Source organism: Neofelis nebulosa, chromosome 15, assembly GCF_028018385.1.
Source record: "Neofelis nebulosa isolate mNeoNeb1 chromosome 15, mNeoNeb1.pri, whole genome shotgun sequence".
NCBI classification, from domain to species: domain Eukaryota; kingdom Metazoa; phylum Chordata; class Mammalia; order Carnivora; family Felidae; genus Neofelis; species Neofelis nebulosa.
The window spans coordinates 75314051-75326917 of NC_080796.1; the positions used below are offsets into that span (position 1 = coordinate 75314051).

The window sequence follows — 12867 nt, forward strand, 5'->3', positions numbered from 1 at the left end:
ATCTCGATTTCTAGTCCTTAAACTGAAATACACACTGTACCCTGGGGTATGGGGCAATGGATCGAGAAAAAGCCATCAGATAAAATAATCCAGCGTCTTACTAAACAAATTTTCTGCAAAGATTTGAGGAAAAGCAATTCAAAATTAACTCAGAATTTAAAACACACTTAAGATATATTCGATCTCATCACATGAGATAAAATGAAACTTCAGAAAAACTGCATTTCAGCCTGTGTCCCTGGATCCTTCTCCTGCTGTTCGAGGCCCTCGGATGGAAGAGCTTCTCAGAAGCACCGTGCCAAAGTGACCAAATCACAAGTCCCCCCACAACTCAAGAGCAATTCCCCCGTCAAAGTCCAGAACCCAAATCCTCCCAATGCCTAGGATGGAGGCAGCCTCCCAAGGTGGAGTGAGTCCACCTTGGACAACCACTTCAGGATCTTCCCGGTACGTGTGGTGTCTTCACCTGGAAGCCCCGCCCATAGCACAAACCCAGATCGCTCCAAGAAGGTGCCAAAGAAAAATCGCACAACTGCAGAAACAGCATGGAAAATACCACCCCTTCTCAAGCAGCAATTCCCCCCCAAAGGCCCCGAAGGAGAAGAAGGGATGATACAGGGACTAACGGGGTAGTGCCTTCCCTTCCCTTCTCAAACCCCAGGTGCCCGTGTGCCAATCACTGGTGGTGGACCTGACTTTAAGGACAGTTCATTTGCTACAGCACCGAGGAGGTTTGTGCGGAGGGCCGACGGTGAGGTGGGACGGACGGGATACAAACGTTTTTGAGGGAAACGAGAGACGATTGATCTTCACTGCAAAGGTTCTAACACCTTGTGGACACCCTGGGCCACCCCATGCAGGACAGGACAAATGGCTAACTGGTTTCTCGAGCTGGGTGGTAGGGAGCAATTTAGCTCCGGAGTGGCCTGCCACACACAACCTGGGCTCAGTCTTCCCAGAGGCTGGACCAGCTAAAATCCAGCTTCCAGTCCTGAGGCCGTGGTCCGGGTGTTGGGCGAAAGGACCGGAGACGCAGGACACGAGAGAACACCGCAGCAGCCCTAACAGCCCGAGTGTGAGCACTAGAGGCCCTAGACGTGACCTGTGTGGCTGCCCCACTTCCCCTGCACCTGCGACAAGAAAGCTCCTCAGACTAGAGTTCTCTGGCTTTCCAACAGTCAACGCCCCGCCTATCCCCCCCTCTCCCCCGCTCCCAAGCAGCTACGAGCACACTGACAGGAGGTGGACAGCAGGGAGGAGAAACGAGAACCGATGCCTCCCAGCGTGGCAGCCCCAGAGGGCTGGGGACAAATACAGAGGAAGTGGAGTCTCCAGGTTTGCACTTAACGAAGGATGATGCTCTCGCCGGACGAGTTAACTCTGTAAACAAAGGGGCGACGGTGTGCCAGCAGCTGGATCGAGTGGGGAGAGCTCCCGTCGTCACGGAGAAGTGGAACGAAACCTCTCCCGCACATCCTTAGCTACACCCACAAGTGCAAAGCAACGAGTAGTCCACAACCCCCGAGCAGTCTCGAGGGACTGAGAACAGTGCTGCAGGCCAGCACAGTTGTCACAGCCGGAGTCATCAACTAGCTGGTCACTAAAGACCCAATCAGCTCTCAAGCAGCCATCTGGCCCGGGGCCTTGGAAGCCACTTCCCTAAACCAGCTCCAAACGCCACCTCTTTCTGCCTTTCACCATGACATGACACTCCAAGCTGTTTTTGTCCTTTCCCTCTGCTTCCGTCAGAGGCATAGGAAAGATCTGAGTGAAAAGTGAAGCGCTGTACTAAGCATGGAGAATCAGGGATTTTCTGCAAATAGCTTTCTTTACCATTCAATCAAAGGGCTGAAAACTGACACTGCCTCCCCCTCTCCCACTTAATAAAATCACCACGCCGAGAAGGTAACAGTTCTCCATCCTTTGGCTACACTGGGGTTTGATTGAGAAGGCCCCCCTCCACCCTTCATCCACAGCACAACATTGGCTCCTAGTGTCCAGAAAGACATGCACGGAAAGAACGCCAGAGTTAGCTAAAGAAATACCACAGTTTATTGAAGACTACAAATATTTTGTTACAAGGTGAAACTACATCCTTCCAGAAATCAAGAGCAACGGCAGGTGTGTGCATTGATGCTTCGGAGGCGCTGCACCGCTTGGACTCGGAATGGGTAAGACAGGGTCAGACACGTGGGGGAGGGGGAAACGGGGGCAGGGCAAGTTCAAAGCCCAGAAGGTATCCACCAACTCATTTCCCCAAGCCACGCAGGCCATGGCCTCAGCTCGGCAGGCTCTCCTCAGTGGTCTGGTTTCTGAAACAAGACTTCAGTGCAAATTTATACACACACACAAAACACAGCCCCCAGCCTTGGGCCAAATTAGCTCTCTGCCGTCCAGAAATGCTTGTAAGGGGGTGGATATTTTCTTCCTAAAAGGAATCAAATACATAAAAATAAATGAATTTAGAGGTTGATGAGGCACGGGATGACAAGAGCCCTCCGCGGGGTTGGGAACTGGGGGTTCGCAAAAGACTGTTACAGCGGATTTCTGAACTCTTAAGGTAGATAAGAGCCTTGGATTTCCAGAATCAGGTAATGCCATTCTCTTTTATTATCAATCACCTACCTCTTAAAATTCTTGAACCTGGTCCAGCTAAAACCTAAATCTAACATTCTCAGAATGGGGCCGCGCCAAGTCAGAAAGCTGACAATCGTCCCCACCAAGGATTAGGGTGCACTTCGCCCGGTGAGAGGGGCAGCCACGAGGAGCGGGGCATCTCAGGATTTCTCCAGGTTGAATCCGGACTCACTCCAAGTGCTCCAACAGTTCAAAGCTCCATCTGGTTATTAGTTCCCAGACCTACTGCCCTCTGTGCTCAGCTCAGAGTTCCCCGATGATTGAAAACCTCGGGCAACTGAACCACCTGGGGCCCACACGGTGGTGAAGAACACAGATGCAGCCCCCTCCAAATCACCATGACACCACACGTGAGCTTAGGATTTTGAAGAGCCCTCAATCCCAACTCTTTCAACTGCAAAATCCTCCTCCCCACATTCATCTACAAGTCACTGAAAAAAGCCGATGGAACTGTCCTCCACGAGTGGGGTACAGGCCTCACTAGAGGAGCAGGGGACAGACCAGTTATCTTTCAGGTCAGTTCCTACATCTCTGCCCTGCCATCAGATATGCAGACTTTGCCAAGAGACCAGCCATACAAACGAAGGACCCTCTCCCTCTGTTGAGCTCTCGCACCCCACACCTTTCTCTCCATACCCTAGGGCTCCCAGCTAGGGAACGAAAAGGGGCTGTGTGAGAAAAGCAGTGCTACCGAAAGGTTTAAGCCCAACCCGCTGGGGCACACTGGCTAAGAACCCACCCAACGCTGCTGGGCAGGGATTCTCCTTGAGAACTACCGGTACCAGACGTTCTCACGCCTGTCCCCACTGACAGCACAGTAACGTCTTGGGGCCCCTTGTCCTGCGTCCCACCCGAAGTTTAGGCCAGCCAACATATTCTGACAGCCAATGCAGGCCCTGGGGCACTCCCATCGTGAGGGCTGGACACACGTTCTGACACCAAGCACGTCTGTTGGTGCCGCTCGGACACCCATGTCGGTCAGACGTGGACAACCCTACGTACAGATGCTAGCACGCACACCTCACCAACCCTGTTCTCTCAAGCACATCCTCCTCCCCCAAACTCCTTTAGTCACATCCTGCAGAAACCACGGACAGCTGGGGTCAAGGGGTGCTTACCAGTGTTGTATCCGTGAGACCCATATCCACTTGGCTGTTGGAAAGGGGTGGCTGATGCGTTCACACTGACATTCACACCATGCTGCTTGGAAGAGGTAGGAGCCACCTGGAGAGCAACAGGGCCAGAAGGGAGGTGAGATAGTGACAGACCGTCACCAACCTGCCCCAGGAACTAGGCACTCAGATGGCTATGGTCTTGAGGCAAGCTGACCACAGTCTGCTTAGGAAAATGGGTTCCCTACGGAGCTTTAGAAAATCTACCAGTGAAGTCAAGAAACGGTAGTTTGAAGGAAGGGCAAGTGCCAAGTGGCAGGAGGGAATGAATGACAGTCTAGGGTCCAAAGCCGGACTGTATCATCTCCCCTCTCTAGAGAACTCGAAGAACAGGTAATCTCTATCCCAGTACCTCCAATTCCAGCCCCCACCTCTCCCAGGACAGAGGGGGAATGGTTTTTCCTCATCCATTATTAAAAAATCATTTAGCCATGAAGGCAGCTAGGATAGGGTCCAGGGGCTGAGCTTCTTCACCAAAAGGAAGCCAAACCCAGGTACTCACAGGGAACACAGCAGGCCCATACTGGAAGGTGCTGGGGAGGCCCGGAACCCCCGTGTAGTATGGCAGGCTGGTGTAACTGTAGCCAGGAGGCAGCGCCGGGTTCAGGAATGTCTGCTGCGTCGTGTGGTGAGTCTGCGTCTGGTTCTGTTGGGGTTGGGCCAAGGTTGTGGCCGGGGCCGGGGAGGAGGCATCCCCGCGGCCGAACTTCGTGAGGTCACCTATGACAGGAGAGAGTAAATATACCGGCTGTCTATTTCACCCCCGACCCCAGCGCACAATTACTTCTCCTGGTTTCACAGGACTCCAGAAGACGCCGATTCAAGACTGTTAAAGGTCAATTCTTTGAATTACATTTTCTCTACGGCTCCATTTGGCATTGCTGAGCACACACTCCGCACTGTGCTAGTCAAGCCTGATGTCAAATGCCTGGGCAACGATGTGGGAGACAGGCTCCCAGAGTAAAGCATGATTTCAGCCCCACCCTCCCTGCCTTCCCCTGCTTTCCCTCCACAAGGAACACTCCATGCTGCACTCAACAGACAAGGACAGGTCAAGGAAAATGATACGTCAGAGAGGTCAGGCATAAAAAGAAGGATCACAGCCTAGTGAGGCAACCAGATTGCCGCTGTGAGCAGGGAACAGGAGCAGAGACAAGCACAGGAAGGCCATTTCAACCCCTGCACTTCCCGGAAAACACTGCAGAATGGCAGAGAAGCCTGTCAGGGGCTCATCTGGAACCACAGGGAGACAACAAAGTAGGACGAGAAGGAAATGGCCACCTTCAGTAGCATCCCAAATCTACCAACCCGGGTTCATCACATCTGTTCCAGACCTTCTGCCAAAGGTCTTCATTAAAGTGAGAACTGGGTCCCTGCTCGCCATTAACCAGGTTTTTGCCACCGGTCCCAGCACACACTCCTGTCATCTGCATCCCCCCCCCCAGCCGTACCAGAGTAGGGGTTGCTGGCCAGGCTACCGTCCCTCCCAGTCAGCGGTGTGGTGGGCGTGGGAAATGGGATGCTGTAGTAATCCTAGAAGAGACAAAGGGCACACACTGGATGCCACTCATCTGCTCAGCGCAAGGTGAGAAGCAGGATGTCGGGAGCGCTGCATTTATCCAGCCGGCGAGCGAGCTGGCTGGAGCTGGTAAGAACTCCCCGTGACTCTTGCACACACTGTCCCCCTCGCCCGGCCACGGGCAGAGTCAGGCGAGGTCTACGGGTGTGCCCACCGGGAAACAGGTCGGGACCATCGGAACAATAATGCTCTCGAACTATTAGGTGTCGTCCCCAACAGTCCACTGCTACCAAAAAATAGATTCTCTTTCTGTAATTCAAAGTGTCTGACATGTCAGAAAAAGCATCCAGAGAGCTCTAGGGTATTCTGAGCTACTTTTAAGGTTAAAATTTGTTTACTTTAAAGAGGTCACAACTGATGAAAAAAAAAAGCTACCTTAGAGCTGACCCACTCCCCCAGTCCCTGATCTCGAATCGGGGTTTGCGTCTGGAGGTATAGGTTGGGAAAGAGCTAATGGGGGGGGACTTATCAACCGAGCACCTGAAACCACCCCCTCTCCACCACAGTGGAGAGGCTGTAAGGTCGCTCTCTCCTCCTGCCCTAAGCACACACTCACCAAGGGGAATCTCGTCTGAAGCATCTGTAAGTCATCGTAACCATATACTTGAGGCTGGAAGACACAAGCATGTAACAGTGTTCACGTAACAGTGTTCACAGGGATTGGCTACCACAGAAGCCAGCCAAGGTGCCAAGGGACAAAGTCAGTCAACAGAACATCCGTCCTCGTTCTTAGGAGGAACAGAACATAGGTTACTTCCGGCAGTTCCCTTTAAGAAGAAAGAAGTGAACTACAGACTGGGTGATTTATGAAAGGTCTCGAAACTTGCCATGAGCCACATACCACCGATCCAACGCAGAGGCAGCGGTGGGGCAACAGGAGCCAGGTATGAACGGCCGTCAAACACACAGCTTAAGACTCATCTCTTTCAGAAAGGATTCACATCTTACTTGTTTTCTCTAACGTATGGGGACTAAGACGTTATGCTGATTGTTAAAAAATGTGCAAACCATTATTGAACGTTTCCTGTGTACGACGCTCGCTTAGACACTTTCTGAGAGGCAAGAACGGGTGTCTTTTTAAACATTTCAAATAAACAGCCTTTACCTTAATTGGCACCGAATCTACGAATCTGACAGAAGATACACCAGGACACAAAGCTACCACTCGTCAAACCACCCACTCTCCGGCAGTCTCAGATCAGGTCAGGGAGCTCTGTTCTTCCCAGGTCACAGCCAGCTGAGAACCTCACAGACAGGGACTCAACCCTACCCAAGAAAATAATTCTCTGAGAAACTGAAAGGGATTCCAGGCGGGCACTCTGGCCTTTAGCTTCTGGAGCCTAGAATTTGTTTCACACAGAGAAAATATACGACAGGAGGAGCGGCCTCCGTTTAGTCCTTCCCCTCTCGAGATGCCGATTTTTGCCCCAAACTACGAAGATCAAAACCTGGTTTGCTTACATGCGACAGCCACTCGCTTAGTCTCTAATTACAGTCTTCCACCCGAAGCCGGAGCTGTAAAGGGTGGCCACGCTGTCTTCATCTTTTGCAGAAGCTGCTTCAGCCTCACTTACCGGGTAGGCGTGTAACAGCCCCGGAGCCATGATGTACGGATTAGGCAACAACGGCGGGACCCCAGGAGGCAGGTTGGGAGGAGCTTTTCCTAAAAGAGAGATCCCATTTTCACCCAGTCACACGATCACTCCTCTCCTCCATCCCGGAGGAATGCCGTCCACCTTCTACCTGAAGTCGTAGCGACCGAGCTCCGAGTCGAGGCCGTGACGGTGGAGTTGCTGCTGAGGCTGAGGCCTAAGCCGCCGCCGCCGTGGAGACTGGAGGAGACACTGACCACTGGGGGAGGCGCAGAGACCGTGCTGGACGTGGTGGAGAAAGTGCTGGAGGAAGAATGGAGGTTCGCCTCACTGTCCACGCTTGTGTGCTTCAAAAAGGGGGAGCAGTGGATGAGAAGAGGAAACAGCGATCAGCAAGACAGGTCAGGAGAGAGGCACAGCCCCTTCTGCAGGCGAGAGCGCATCAGCCTCCCAATTAAAACGGCTGAGGCAGAGACCTGGGTGTCCTCCCCCAAAGGAGTTAGAAGAAATCGCGAAGCTTGCTCCGGCTGCCTGTTTCCCAAGACGCAGCGTCAGGCAGGGATCTAGTTAGCAACACCGGCTGCACGCCCTCCTGTCAGGGCACATGCGGACAAACACGCCAGGAACCGATGCTGGCTGGCCAGCGAACGGTTCGGGTCAGGGAAATACAGCCTAGCCTTCTCTCCCACGTTCTCCTTCAGTAGTTCGCCAAGTTCTAATGAACTTAAACCAGAAACAGTAACCTGAGGAAAAAGAGTCTTCTAGGGGAGCCTTAGCACTCATCTGCCCCCGGGTTTCTGGCAAACTAGACACCTTTGCCCCAAATGGGTCTTCCTCGCCGTCTCAGCTTAACCCCACAAATGCTTGTCCTAAATCACCATAGTGAACTTAATTCTCGGATCGAAAGCTTTCCTCTGGCCTTAACTTTCAGAGGACACCCGGACCCTGATTATCTTCAGCAGCCCTGTCCAACACACCCCCCACCACGGAGTGAGAACGGCTGCACAGAGGCTCTCACAGGCTCCATCAGAGCTATGAAGCCCCGCACACCTCAGTGTTAAGAAGGAATAAAAAAAGGCAAAGCTTCAGGAGTCACGTCCAGGGCTTTGAGAATTGGCCCACAGCTCAGCAGTATCTCTAGGTTCTTCTGCCTCTCCTGCCTTCCGACATCCTTTTAGTCCATTCCTGCAACCTCAGATCAACGATCACTCCGCCACCGCACGAAGGGATTTCCAAGAATCTCTTCTCGGGAGTCTCGCCGCTAGACTCCTCTAAGTGTAAGAACACCACCCTTCCTCTTCAGCCGCATCACACTTACCAAAAGAGTGGATGTAGAAGTGCGCCCAGAAGACGTGGATGACGAGAGGGTGTTCTGCTGCGTCGATAACGTGCTGCAAAGAAGAGGCAGCCATCAGTCACGGTGCTGTGGTGACTGACCTGGAGCTTCCATCGAGAACACTGACGAGGACGTGCGGCGGTATATGGGACCAGGAAGACCGGAGACCGGGGGGAACACCGTGGCCGGCCAGGGTGGGGAGCAGACACAGCGAGCGGGGCTGCTGAGAAGAGAGAACAGGCCTCTCTCTCCTACTCCACAACTTGCAGGTCGTGCCCGCTAACACGGCCCCTGGCAGGCAGCAGGGACAGGGCGGAAGCAGAGAACTCTACCTCTCCTCCCAAGCCCCACATCCACCTGTGACCCAAATCACCTGCTGTGTTGTGTGGTGGGAGCATTTGCACTCTCCTCACCGTGGCTCAAGCCACCCAGGGGGGATGAGTGTTGACTGGCCGCTGTCAGCAAGGAGGCTGCGGACACCGTCTCGCTGAGAGGGGAGATGCCGGAAGTGGAAGGTGAGTCAGACTTCACTGCAGAGCCTGTAGCACCTGGAAATAAAGAATAATTATCTATCCCATCAGCGGAAAGGGAGTGTCTCTGACAAGTGAATGGACGACTCCAGTCTCAGCCGTCCCCGAGACAAGAGAGGAAGTTATTTAATAAGGGACTACTGTGATTACATAAACTCTCTTATTATTTTAAATTTCTCGTACATTTATTTTTGAGAGAGAGAGAGATGGACAAAGACAAAGCGTGAGTGTGGGAGGGGCAAAGAGAGAGGGAGACACAGAATCCGAAGCAGGCTCCAGGCTCCGAGCTGTTAGCACAGAGCCTGACACGAGGCTTGAACCAATGAATTGTGAGATCATGACCTGAGCCGAAGTCGGGACGCTTGACCGACTGAACCACCCAGGTGCCCCTAGACTCTCTTATTTCCAACATTTCAGAGCACTGATCTCACTTATCCAGTGAAGGGAACCGAGGGTACTATCACTCTTCTAAGTCAGAGAGCCCTGAGACAGGTCTGAGAGAAAACAGCAGGGCAGGACCACACGAAGACTGTGACCAGAGAAGCCAGGGTGCTTCCCACTATGATCGAAGAAACGCAAACATATGAAAAAGAGAGGAAAACCACTACAACATAGAGGAAAAAGCCTCACCTTCAACAGATTGCGTGGTCTGTAACTGTGTGGCCTGCACAGAGCTGAAGCCATTCTGGAACAAAAAACAGAAGAGTAAAAAACAAACTCAAGTGAAAAGTCGAGTTAGCACAGACTCCGCTTAACTTCAACCAACAAATCTTTCAGAGACATTCTGTAAGCTAACCAAAGGATTAACATAATGCAGACGATCTAAACAAAACGAATTTAAAATGGCAACAAGATAGACCAACCCCGTGTGACCCAAAGCAACAGAAGGCAGCGCCCCCAAACTGCTCAAGAGATCCCAAACCCAGAAGAGACACAGGAAAGGCCCGGGGGGTCCCTGGGGGAGGTTGGGGAAGGAGGACCATTCAGCCAAAGCACCCACTGTTCTGGCTGCACGGGACTGTCAGTCCGCTCCACAGCACCTCTGGCATATGCTGTCCCCTCCCCGGGCCGAGACACGGCAAGGTGTCTATCGATACAGACCCAGAAGTCCAGCACTCAGATCTTCGCGAGAGAGAAAACGAGTACTTGACCTTGATCCTACGACAAAGAATGAATCTCTAGTGCTGGCTTTAGTTTTCTGACTATGAATCTCCAGGCTTGCTGCAAAGAACTTTTTTATTTCTCCAACCACAGAAATGTGTTTTTTTCAGCTTCTCAGTCAGTACTTCTGTGGCATCCCAGCACCATTTGTCAAGAAGGGAAACACTAACATTGGAGACACTTTGCCCAATATTGTCTTAAACAGCACCCAGGGACTCTCAAAGCCACACTACCTTTGCCTGAGTCAGGTCCTTTTGGGGTGATGAGGAGATGGAGCTGGGGTACCGTCGAGTCTGTGTGGACCTCTGTTCATACAGAGGGCCCTGAGCATTATTTGGGGAGGTATAGGTTGTCGACTGAATTGGACCGCTCTGATAACCGGACTCCTGACTCTGGTTAGATGAAATTGTAGATGAAGATTCACTGTGGGGAGCGCAGAAGGAAAATCTCAGAAAACCAAAACAGAACAGATCCACGGATACTAAGGACATGCTGGAGACCTACTAGAGTAAGTTGATTATAATCAAAAGGAAAATTCCCAGCAGCAAATAAAAGACAATTTTCTCTTGACAGCAATAGGAATTTCCACATCCTACGGAGTCAGGGGTCTGAACTCAAACTGCTCGCCTACATTCTGTTTTAAGAGAAAGAGGCAAAAGCAGAAAGGATAGACTTTTTTGATCCTTCTGATATATCCTAACATGAACCCTAAGCACAGGGAAAGTCATCTGTTTTTCACATTCATTTTAAGGAATTCTGGGCTCCTGGCTCTGTCAGAAACCCTATTAAATATAAGGTACTGGGTAGAAACTCTGAGAAAAACTATGAAAATATTCACATGACTTAACGGCAATTATAATCCAACAGATTAGGCAAGGACCTGATGCTTATATTTTTAAATTCAAGGGACTGAAGAAAATAGCCTAGTCCCTTAAACTCTGCCAGAACTTTTTCTTTAAATATTTATTTATTTTAAACGAGAGAAAGCACACGTGCACACAAGGCAGGGGCGGTGGGCAGAAAGAGAGGGAGAGAGAGAATCCCAAGCAGGCTGCGCGCTGTCAGCTGACGAGGGGCTTGACTTCACCAATCGTGAGAACATGACCTGAGCTGAAATCAAGAGTCGGATGCTCAACTGACCGAGCTGCCCAGGTGCCCCATCCTCCAGGGTTTTCTATTGCTTATGTTGGCCCTTTGTGACACTTACCAGAGAAGGTAGGAAAGGCTCTTTTTTACTTGTGTCATCTATTGATGCTACCTCTTTCTTAGGAGGCCAGAGTCCTACCCTGCATATGCATAAGGCCCACACCAAAGGACCAAAGATGTCAAAAGCATTTTTAGCCAGATGCCAAGGTCCTCCTGTTAGAGGTGCTATACGCACCTCTTAAGAACTGGGCGTGGGGACGCCTGGGAGGCTCAGCCAGTTGTGCATCCGACTCTTGATTTTGGCTCAGGTCATGATTTCATGGTTCAAGAGTTCCAGCGTGGAGCCTGCTTGGAATTTTTCTCTTTCCCTGCCCTGCCCCCCCAGCCCCCCCTCCTCAAGAAACAGCACACGGACATGTGCTCTCTCTCTCTCAAATAAAAACTTAAAAACAAAAACAAAGTGGTGGATGCTTCTGTTAAAAAACCAAAAAAACAAAAAACAAGAACTAGGCGTGGACACTCCAGAAGTATGCAAGAGGTATATTTCCATCTGTTTAGTGTTACAGATAATCTTAGTAACAGTATTTTGAAATGCTTAACAAAATGCTACAATCGGCTACTTTTCCTTCAATCAGAGGCTTGGGCCTCTTTGGAGTTCTAGGAATCGGCAAGAGACAGAAAAAGTGGTAAAAGCCTGACAAAAAAAGTCTTGATTGAGGTTTCCCCTCTACCTGGCTGTGCTGGTATAGAGGCTACTTGGAGCCTGGCTTGAAGAGGCGCTCGTGGTGGGGGTGGACTCGTAATCAGAAAGGACAGGCTCTGACCCAAACTGCAATGCCCCAAACTGCAGGTTTAGCCCTGAGATATCTGCTGAGCCAGGCATCTCCACAGCCAGAGCAGGAATCTGTAACGAGAAGGTAATGGTTTTATTACAATCTTACTATAAGACTGATAAAAAAAAAAAAAAAACCTGTCTCAAATTTGCAAACTATCCCCTCACAACCTTGATTCCCAAATCCCGCATCACCTTTGCCCTAAAATGACACCCATCACAAAGTTCAAGTACCTTAGAAGTCAAGGAGGCCTTTTTCTTCTGCTGTTTCAATTTCTGCTGAGCCGGCTGAGGGCTGGAGGACTGGTTATCTGAAGACCCGGGAGACATCTGTGGGGCCGAGGTGGATTTGCTCGGCAGAGGGGAAGAGGGCGGTGGAGGTGCAGCAGTGGAGGTGGCCACCGTGGGCGGCTTCTCCTGAAGGAACACCTCCATCATGGCTGAAGATGGGGTGAAGGCCTGGCGTTTGCTGAAGGGGCTGTGTACTGTGGAATCGTCTGGGTTCTTCAAATCTGCACAGAGAGTCCCGGTACGTATGGGGTCAGGGATGCTGATGATCGTCAGTGAAACGCTATTATCCTCTCTCGAGCCATAAACAAGGCCCTCAAGAATCAGTACGTCACATAAACGAGTCCTCATCTAGGACTCACTCTCATTTCCAAAAGTGACAATCACACATCCTATCTGTTCTAAGTACAGCCTAATCAAATCAGCACTATTAGCCTGCTTGTGTAAGACAGGAACCTACAAACTGTCCGTGTTTAGAGCGAAAGGTCCTACATAATGCCAAGCCCACAAACCTCCTAAGGCAACGTTTTTTTCAAACACTGAAGACCAATCTAGGGAGAGTCCAAACACTCCGTGGTCAACAGAAGACTGCAA

The 12867-nt window shown here is 51.1% G+C and overlaps 1 protein-coding gene and 1 non-coding gene across 28 annotated transcripts in view; both read right to left on the reverse strand.

Moving 5' to 3' along the window:
• UBAP2L (ubiquitin associated protein 2 like) overlaps positions 1-12867 on the reverse strand; it is a 40403-nt gene that overhangs the window by 3895 nt on the left and 23641 nt on the right. For 24 of the 27 annotated variants that reach the window (XM_058702228.1, XM_058702219.1, XM_058702215.1 and 21 more), the window contains 12 exons: positions 12220-12497; positions 11885-12057; positions 10241-10430; positions 9477-9531; positions 8690-8864; positions 8299-8371; positions 7132-7327; positions 6963-7051; positions 5945-5998; positions 5261-5342; positions 4312-4529; positions 3756-3861 (listed from right to left, as the gene is read on the reverse strand). In XM_058702228.1, coding sequence (XP_058558211.1) covers positions 3756-3861; positions 4312-4529; positions 5261-5342; positions 5945-5998; positions 6963-7051; positions 7132-7327; positions 8299-8371; positions 8690-8864; positions 9477-9531; positions 10241-10430; positions 11885-12057; positions 12220-12497 — 1689 coding nt within the window. Of the gene's footprint in view, positions 1-2029; positions 2429-3755; positions 3862-4311; positions 4530-5260; positions 5343-5944; positions 5999-6962; positions 7052-7131; positions 7328-8298; positions 8372-8689; positions 8865-9476; positions 9532-10240; positions 10431-11884; positions 12058-12219; positions 12498-12867 lie in introns of those variants that run through there. The other 3 variants (XM_058702231.1, XM_058702233.1, XM_058702232.1) reach the window with 1 other exon arrangement.
• Positions 5405-5540, reverse strand: LOC131496671 (small nucleolar RNA SNORA58). The gene has a single exon (XR_009254608.1). It is a non-coding gene; the product is annotated as a small nucleolar RNA SNORA58 (small nucleolar RNA).